Source organism: Arachis stenosperma, chromosome 9, assembly GCF_014773155.1.
Source record: "Arachis stenosperma cultivar V10309 chromosome 9, arast.V10309.gnm1.PFL2, whole genome shotgun sequence".
Lineage (NCBI taxonomy): Eukaryota > Viridiplantae > Streptophyta > Magnoliopsida > Fabales > Fabaceae > Arachis > Arachis stenosperma.
Window position 1 is genome coordinate 18301670 of NC_080385.1, and position 9790 is coordinate 18311459.

Genomic DNA, 9790 nt, shown 5'->3' on the forward strand with positions numbered 1-9790 from the left:
ATAATATTTTGTAATGTTAAAGATGATTTTAATAAAAAAAAATCAGAATCAATTTTAATTTTAAACCAAAATTTTAAAAATAAAAAATACTTAACTCATTAAATTATTATCACATAACTTTTAGGGTAAAAAACCTTAATAAGCCAAGTCAAGAATCATGTAACGTAAATACGTCAAAGTGAAAATCGTTTCAGCAATAAGCCAAATCATATTTTTATATAATTCGAACCATGCTGGTTCGAATTCCATTTCTACATAATTCGAACCAGCTTGGTTCGAATTATACACAAACACATGCATACACGTAATTCAAACTAGCTTGGTTCGAATTACACACAAACACACGCACACACTAATTCAAACCAGCTTGGTTCGAATTACACACAGTAATTCATGGTATAATTCGAATTATGCTGTTAAAAAATTAATAATTTATTTAAAAAAATTTATTAAAAAAATTAATAATTTAAAAATAAAAAAATATATTTTTATTTCATACGTTAAAAAAAGCTAACAAAATATTTAATTACGAGACTTCTTTAAAATATTAATGAGCTATCAATTCGAATTCCATACAATACTTTTCTGTCCATTTTTAATAGTTCATGAATATTTTTTAATAATTTTTTTTAAATTATAGTACAAAAAATATTTTATCCTATGCAAAACAATTTAAAAAAATTGCTTAAATTAAAAAATATTCATGATAATTTTTTAATAAAATTATTTAAATTATATGGTGAGATATTACATGATTCGAATTACGCATAGGGAAGTTCGAATTACTCTGATTCAAATGATATGGTGAGCAATTCGAATTCTATTCAATACTCTTCTGCCCATTCTTGATAGCTCATGAATATTTTTTAATAAATTTATTTAAATTATACCACAAAAAATATTTTATTCTATGCAAAATAATTTTAAAAATGACTTAAAAGATGTTAAAAGTACTATAAAAATTTGTAACGTCCTAATGACTTAGACATTAAAGAAATACTCCACATAGTCACTAATAATTTAGAAATTAAAGAAAAAATATTTTTATCATGTATTTACCTAAATCACTAGAATATTACAAACTTTTATAGTACTCATAACATCTTTTAAGCCATTTTTAAAAATTATTTTGTATAGAATAAAATATATTTTTTAATTATTTTGTATGGAATAAAATATTTTCTTTCATTTCTAAATTATTATTGACTATGTAGAGTATTTTATTTAAAATTTGAGTACATGCATGTATTTACCTAAGTTATTATAACATTACAAATTTTTATAGTACTCCTAACATTTTTTAAGCCATTTTTTTAAATTGTTTTGCATAGGATAAAATATTTTTTGTACTATAATTTAAAAAAATTTATTAAAAAATATTCATGAACTATTAAAAATGGACAGAAAAGTATTGTATGGAATTCGAATTGATAGCTCATTAATATTTTAAAGAAGTCTCGTAATTAAATATTTTGTTAGCTTTTTTTAACGTATGAAATAAAAATATATATTTTTTTAATTTTTAAATTATTAATTTTTTAATAAATTTTTTAAATAAATTATTAATTTTTTAACAGCATAATTCGAATTATACCATGAATTACTGAGTGTAATTCGAACCAAGCTAGTTCGAATTAGTGTGTGCGTGTGTTTGTGTGTAATTCGAACCAAGCTGGTTCGAATTATGTAGAAATGGAATTCGAACCAGCATATATAAAAATATGATTTGGCTTATTGCTGAAACGATTTTCGCTTTAGCGTATTTACATTACATGATTCTTGACCTTATTAAGATTTTTTACCCTAACTTTTAACTAGTAAATCTTGTGGCATCACCTAACTATTCTTAAATACAAACTCCACGAAAAGACACCTGCTTTCCCAGGAATAAGTATTAGATTTGACTCCATAAACCATAATGGGAACAAAGACAAACTAAATAGGAAGGGTAATAACAAAGTTCGTTACATTTTTCGTTTCGTTTCGTTTTGTTCCCACCCGCCGCACACTAGAGTTCATTATCCAAAGGCAACCACATACCCAAACACATTGCATTTCTTTTATCCATAAACCCCGACCCATTTCTTCCGTTTATTCCCAGATCCGACACTCTATCCATCTCGCTCTGTTTTCCCACTCTTCCATCCCTCACTACCACATTGCCGCCACCGCAACCACTCACGAGGATCCAACCGCCGCGACCTCCGCCGCGAGGATCTCCACTGTTCCTCAATCCCTCTCTTTATCACTCACGAGATTCAAGGTGTGATATCTCTGCTAGGGTTTTTTATTTTATTTTTTAAATTTCTGCTAGGGTTTCAAAATTTCAGAATTTTGTGATTGATAATTTGTTGCTAATGTTTGTTTTTGGAGGTTTTGCAGTCGGCCAAATACGTATGTGAAAAGCACACAATGTGTTGACTTTGAAGCAAGAGGTTTGATCAATGGCGGCATGTGTGGCTTCCCCGTTCTCTAGTATGCCACATTTGCAGAGAGGAGCTGTTAGAGCAAGAGCCTACTCAAATCAGCCTAGTTTCAAGACTGTTAACAGGTTTCGTGCCTCTTATTTACGTCATTTTTGAAAGTATCAGTAATTCAATATATATTGAATATTTACTATTTATAAAATAGTAAGAACTCTAAATATGCATATTGAACCCTTTTTAATTTTTTATATTCTACTCATTCTAGCCAATAATAGGTATATCTTTAAAAATATAATTTTGAAAACCGAACCTTTAATAGTTAGACTTGGGTGGATAATTGTCGTACAATATGAGAGTCCTGGGTAATTTTTCATAGTCAGTGTGGATGCATTATGTAAACTGAAACTTTAGTTCCTTACATGCATTTTTCTTTTTTTCTCTCTTGATTAGGTTTCTATTATTACAATCAGCATTAATAGTTCTCCATTTCTGCTAGTTCACCCTGTATAACTTAAATGCTTTGTTTATACGTGGGAGCTAGGAAATAAAATCTTTGTGCTTTGCTACGAGATAAACGGGGTGATCTTTGTTGCTTCGTTGCCTATTATTATGAAGTTGGTAGTCTAAAATTCCACCTTTTTTTTACCAGAAATTCTTCCAGAAATCAATGTCAGTTAGTTCGCTTCGCTGCTTGGAAAATGTTTGAGCCAAATGCATCTGTCACCACACATTGTAAAATTAGTAGTCGTCTTCAGGTGACCTCCTTCAAGTGCATAGGCTTGGGGGCTTTGGTTGATTTGGATGGTGTAGCAGTCTCTAATTTGGTGCCAGTTGTTGATCAAGTGCTGTTGTTGGCCAGCATATTTCTCACGTATACGGCAGGAATAGTTAATTTTGGGAAACCTTCTACTAGTTATGAGAAGATCACTTCTGATAAAAAAGTGCTTTCTGGAAGCTCCGACAACTATGGTAGGTAAGGGTAAGCGTGTCAAAGATATCAGGGTTTAATTATTTTCATCATTTTTCATGTAAAGGAAATTTCTTAGGATTTCGGAGAGAAAATGATAGTTTTTTTTTTTTTTAAATTTAATTGGTACCTATGTATTTTTGCAGTGTAGTGAAAGAAAATTATAAACTTGAGTCAAAGTATACATTCAATGCGGTGAGAGGAAAGCTGTTGAATTCTCTAAATGCTCTAGAGCAAAAAACTTATTCAGGAGATATCATCCTTCACTCTACTAAACAAAGCTTGAGTTTAAATGCTATTGCTGGGGCTCCAAAGTTAAGGTTGCTTTGGGGTGCCTTTCAGAAAGTTGAGGAAGAGGTATGCTCTGTCTTTATTTTCTCATATGTTATGTTGACACATCTGGACTGGAGTTTTGACATGCTTGGGATGAGCAGTTGTTCTATTTGAATAAACACTTGAAACATGTTTTGCGTTTAAATATATTTCAGATATCAATATGATAGTTTTTCATTGCTGATGTGTTGTGAAAAGTCTAATTTGGAGATGTATTTTCTTTGAACATTCATATGAAAGAGAAATCAAGCAATGGCTTGTTTTTGTGAAAGTCTAATTAATAGTTTTTTTTATTATTATATAGATGTTATTAGAAACTTAAAATATTTTCTCTTATGGGCTTGGGAAAACTATGTCAGGAAAAAAACAAATCAGTTTCCAAGTTTGATTCCCTACCCCATTATGTTGCTAAGTTTTCTCTGTATAATTTATTTCTTGATTCAATGATGCATACCAATGTGATTATGGACGCCAGTTACTATTGCAACATTTTAATATTGTTTTGAATGGTCTTAAATTTATTTTCCAGGTTAAGAATATTTCGAGCACTAGATCTGTTGCCATGGAGGATAATTTCTTTTCTGAATTTATACAAAGATCCTGTCATTCTATCTGCGACAGTTGGCTGGAAGATGAATATTCCCTATTAAAGGGTAATTTTGACAAGGTATATCAGGAAAGCAAATTTAGTGACTTTAGTCATGTCCTTACTGCCAGTATGTTTGAATAGTTACTGAATTACTGATTCTACTTCTTTGCCTTTCTTGTTAGGAGCTTTCTTCTGTGATACTTGAAAAGGTAAAACAAGATAATTCTATTGTACAGAGCATTACAAGGTCCGGAAAGATAGATCTATATTTGGAGTTACTGCAGTATCTTAGTTTTGGTTCACTTAGGTAAACCCTATCATTTCTCTTACCTATCTAATATTTTTAATCATTTCTATTACTCAATGTGCTTTTTTCCTTACACTTTCATTCATGCAGTCTTTGGATTGTATCAGTATGTCTTCTATCATGTATATAGTCAATGCTATAGATAACATGAATTCTAGTTGAGGTCTGCTGCCAATGGGCATAAAATCTTTAGCTTTGTTTTTGTATGTGAAAAACATATATTGTTGTCATCCAGGTTTCTGTTGATGTTGTCACTTGGTTAATGTTTTGTGTTGTTTAATTTCCAAAGGAAACATAATCAGAGAAGAGATTTTTTTCTTCTGGATTCTATTTTTACTTAAAAATGTTTCAAGTTGGAAAAAGAGTAATAGAATGCCTGATTTCTCAGTGAAATTTCTAATGCATTAGCAGCCATTGCATGATTTCTAAATCCAGATCTGGCCTAGTATACAAAGGAAGACATGTCTTGCTTTAATGATGATGATGAGTGTTGTGACATCAAGTTATTAAAAGTGAAATACCCATTTAGATGTACAAATATCATTTACCTGTCTTGAGGCTATGATTATGCATTTGTGCTGTAGTTTTTCTTTCGATTCCAACAAGTTTTGAAATTTATGTTTTCTTTTTGAGATAATTAAGGAATCTAATCGATCATCCATATCTTATTAGGGAGGATTGTTGCTATGATTCCTGTATATTTGGTTTGCATGGCATTTCTATATTGGAAGATTTAGTGATAGCTATAGCAGATGGGGTTGCAAGTGTATATCTGGAGTTTATTTCTGTTGATAGTGATGTATCGAGTAAAACCAATAGCTTGGACATGTCATTATGTGCTTTGTCCACCAGAGAACTCCAAAAATTACGTAATGAGGTACATGGTTATATCTATGCTGGTCCGATGCTTGTTACAATTTGAAAACATTTACATTTATAATTTCTTTTATTTACTTTAATTTTTTAATTTTAATATTTTATTTACTCCGTCTACCTGAGTACCTGACCCAGCAGCATACTACTATCCACTAAATGGTAGGGTACCTCCACTAGGATTCTTACCCACGTTTTTTGTTATCATCACTTCTCCATATTTCCCTTTCCTTTTGTTCACACCTTTCTACTATGAACTGTCCTCTTATGCGCGCTGTTCTTTCATCCTTTGCTATTTATTTTTAAATTTGGAGCCTTAAACATTGCTAAAATAATCAGAAAATTATTATTTGCCTTAAGCCCATAGCTTTCCATTTGCAATTCAGCGCCAGAGTGGGCTTCAGCTTTGTATCTGGTCCTTCAAGAGTTTGGCGAGTTGGGGATTATCCTGCTATCTGAGGAAACTTGTAAAAGGAACAATAATTAAAGTTCATTGGTTCCCAGGATGTACCTGTTTTTCAGTATTTTTACGTTTTTTTTTCTCTACTGCCCATGAAATTTGATGGAAACTTTGATACACCTGATATCAGGTGGCTTTGAACCAATGGTTGTACCATAACATGGATACGGTTGTGTCAATGTATGAGGATCGATTTGATTTGTGCACACTTGGGAGTCAGCGCATTGATCTGCCAAATATTAGTCAGACTGAAACACAAAGTTGGTGGAGGAGGCTTAGCCAGCTAAATTCAAAAACTGTGTCCCCTGAATTACAGTGCTTGGTGATAAATCATTTTTCAATGCCAGTAAAGCGGACTAAGGAATTAAGAGCCTTGGCAGGATGGTATACTTTCTTGTTACTCTATTTAGGCTTACCAAATTCTTTTTCTATCTTTCTTTTTGAACTCTTTGAAAATGGTTTTCTTCGTATCCTTTTCTATCAGACATATTGATCCATTTAGGCTGTAGCTGATCTCTTCTATTAGGACAAGGCTTAGTTGTCACTCTGCCTTTATTCCTTTCAATGTTTTATTCCCGTTTAATTTTTTATTAGACTTGTGAATTGATATAACATACAAAGGAAATTGATTGTGGGAAGTACATTGTATGCATCAGGGACTGAAAATGAACTTTTAGTCTGAATATATATAAAGATTAAGCTCAGGCTGTCAAATCTTTATTTCGTTTATTATATTTTTCTTAAACAAGACGTGAAATTCTATTAAGTAAATTTTTACAATGTAACGAGCCCACTTGGGGAAGGTACCTTGTGGTAAAGGCCTTATAAGGCCTTGTGCGCTCTCACCACAATAGCTCATTAGCTAGCTTCTGAGTTGTGATTCTCCTATGGTTTTATACTCGTAACATACTCTCCCTTCTGGATGTATAGAATCTGTTTGTGTTTACATTGAGAATTCTAGACTTCTAGTTATGTTTAGGGGCTGAAGAGGGCATCTCTGTCATCCTTAAACAGAACTCATGCTTTGGTGAATGAAATAATGAATCTTTGGAATTAAGAAATTGGAAAATCTGCCAATGTGAATTTCAACTCTCTTTCAAATACTAGTTAGTGATGTGACCATTAAAAATATCAATTTTTGACCATATCAGAAATACTTCGCATACAACACGAGAACATCCAACTAATTTCCAACAGTTTTTGTGTATTTTGAACACAATTGAACAATATTTGTAATTTTACATCTTGAAAAGTTTGTGTAATTTGAGAACAACAGTATGTATTTTGTTTTGAAATGTGTGTATGCACAAATGAAAGTGTATTTTGTTTTGAAATGGCTTTGTATTTGTGATAAACAGGTTTGTGCACATGTTTTTAAAATATATAAACATTTATCTATTGAATGTTTATTGGATACTTTTTTGTTGTAAAAGTGGCATTGCTTGACAGCAGATATTTACTTGTTTTTGTTGTAATGCATTGTAGGCGATATTATTTCAGCTTGTTCCTGGAGTTATCTGACATATCAATGCCTCTGATTAGAGCAGTTATTGACAAAATGAGTTCTGCAATCTCATTCTTTTTGGTTACTTTGATAGGGAGGTCTCTAGGACTTATTTATACAGGCATTAGGCAGTCCCTCAGATGGAAATGAGAGATTACAAACAGGTGCAGTTTTGTGTGGTTCGGTATATTTCTTTTAATCATTATATTTGGCTTTCATACACGATGGGATTAGCGATAAATTTTTGTATAGGTACGGGTAAATTGAAAATTTGCGTCTTTCTTTCTTGTTCAAGTGAGGCTTCCCTAGTTTATATGTTTTATACATCTGAAAGCTTTTTTTAATGGCCGTTAATACATATACTGGTATACCATGGCCAGCATCGGGATCCTTACTTCGTGCAGCCCTAAAACAGTAAAATTTTGCATATAAAGCCTAAGCACTCTTTCATATGATCTGTCCAATTGGTGAATCGTATTTAATGCCCTTTTTAATTTCTCTATGGTCTTGAAAAATAAAATAAAAATACCTAAATCTCCTTGGTTTGTAGTATGATACTTTCTCTATTTGGACTTCTGTTAGACAAAATTCCCACTATAAGTAGGCAGAATTCTCTTCATTAAGGTTCAAATTTGTAACTAATGTTTATTTAACTATCGTAGATAAATTGAAATAAATGGATTAGGTTGTACTCTAATACATGAATATTAATTTCGTGTTTCATACGAGTTTTCCCTTAAATTCTAACCTTGTTTTGTATGTTTTATTCGAGAGCTTAAATTTTAGGCTAATTTTTTTCCTCCATGAGAGTGAGATGAATGATATACTTAAAGATTGTAATTGTTGGTATTTTTTAAAATTGTGGTACAAATAGGGTTCGAACTCTGAACTCATTTTTTTTAATTTGTTCAAAACAGAAATCTGTATCTAAAATTAATCGGTGCCGCATTTAAAATTAACACTAATATTTTACAGTTAAAAAAAAAAACACTATTGTCAATTTAATATAAAAAAAATAAAGTGTAAATTTTACTCCCTTAAAAGTTATCTGTTTAGCATGCGGTAACACATTTCAACAAGAAAAATTAATTCGTATTAAAAAAAAAAAACAATTCAATTAGTTATCTTTTAAAAATAGTATAATATTTAATTTTTTATTACAATAATTTTAAAAAAATAAAACAAACACATCTAAAAATTGTAAATAGATTTAATGTCATTTAAAAATTAAATTCATATTTAAAATACAAATTAAATCAAACTAAAATTTAAAATTTAAATCTTAAATTTTTGTTTCAAATTTAATATATTTAATATATTAATATATTATAATTTAAACATACATCTAAAATTAAAATTTTAAAATTCTAAAATAAACTATAAATCATTTAATTATTAACTAAATCCATTTAAAATAGAAGCAGAGAAGTCACAAAACCTCACATCCAAAACTCAGAAGCTCACAACGGTAATTCAGCGGTGCACTCTAAAGACACAGAGAATTTATCCCGTGCCGCCGCGTCTACACCATAGTCCTCCTCGGCCTTCATCGTCGACGCACTACATCCAAAACCTAGAGGCTAACAATGATGCACTTAGAAAACTCAGAGAAGCCATTCATTGCCGCAGTTTGTCTGCGCCACCGTTCTCCTCGACCCTCATCATCGACGCCCCACATCCAAAATCCAGAGGCTCACAACAGCAACTCAGCGGTGCACATTGAAAACCCAGAGAAGTCATTCCCTGCCGCTGTTCGTCCGCGCCACCCTTCCTCCACCATGGCGCTCATCCACAACACCGCATTCCTCTCCTTCCAAGCTCATCTTCGTCGCCGCCGTTTGTCCACATCAACCACGCCGACAACTTACCCGAGGTTTGGATTATTCTGACACCATTAATTTTTGTATTATTCTGTCTAAAATTTTGATTTTTTTTTGAAAATAAAATTCGAATAAAATGGCGTGAGGAGATTTTCATATATATTGTAATGTCAAATTATTTTTTCATGTGCAATTTCTATATTTTGGAAGTGTTTACATTTTTTAATCGATATTTTTGTGTTGGTTAGCTTGCAGTAATTGCTATTTGTGGGTAAGTTTATGCTTGCTACTTTACATTACATCAATGTAACTATTACTGGACAATTGGCTCAGAAATTATGTCGAAGTTCAAATTAATAAGTTGATATGTTTAAAGGGTGTAACAAAATTGAACATATTTGAGCATAATTAAGTGGACATATTTATGAATATGCATGTATCAAACTAATAGCTGAGTGGCTTATGAACAGGATTTTAAAAATCCTAAATACATAAATTAGTTTGAACGTGA

The 9790-nt window shown here is 31.4% G+C and overlaps 1 protein-coding gene across 3 annotated transcripts; it reads left to right on the forward strand.

Annotated features, from left to right (window-relative positions):
• The first annotated feature begins 1934 nt into the window (after positions 1–1934).
• LOC130951891 (uncharacterized) lies at positions 1935–7753 on the forward strand. Of its 3 annotated transcripts, none has more exons than XM_057880639.1 (9): positions 1935–2263; positions 2383–2551; positions 3076–3399; positions 3540–3750; positions 4256–4393; positions 4498–4622; positions 5295–5499; positions 6086–6339; positions 7441–7753. In XM_057880639.1, the coding sequence occupies exons 2-9, from the start codon at positions 2445–2447 to the stop codon at positions 7607–7609; spliced, it is 1533 nt and encodes a 510-aa protein (XP_057736622.1). In that variant the 5' UTR covers positions 1935–2263; positions 2383–2444; the 3' UTR covers positions 7610–7753. The 3 variants fall into 3 exon arrangements, with proteins under 3 accessions (XP_057736622.1, XP_057736623.1, XP_057736624.1); XM_057880640.1 differs by having other exon boundaries at positions 3076–3395; positions 3545–3750; XM_057880641.1 differs by lacking the exon at positions 7441–7753 and having other exon boundaries at positions 5882–6323.
• Positions 7754–9790: the final 2037 nt, after the last annotated feature.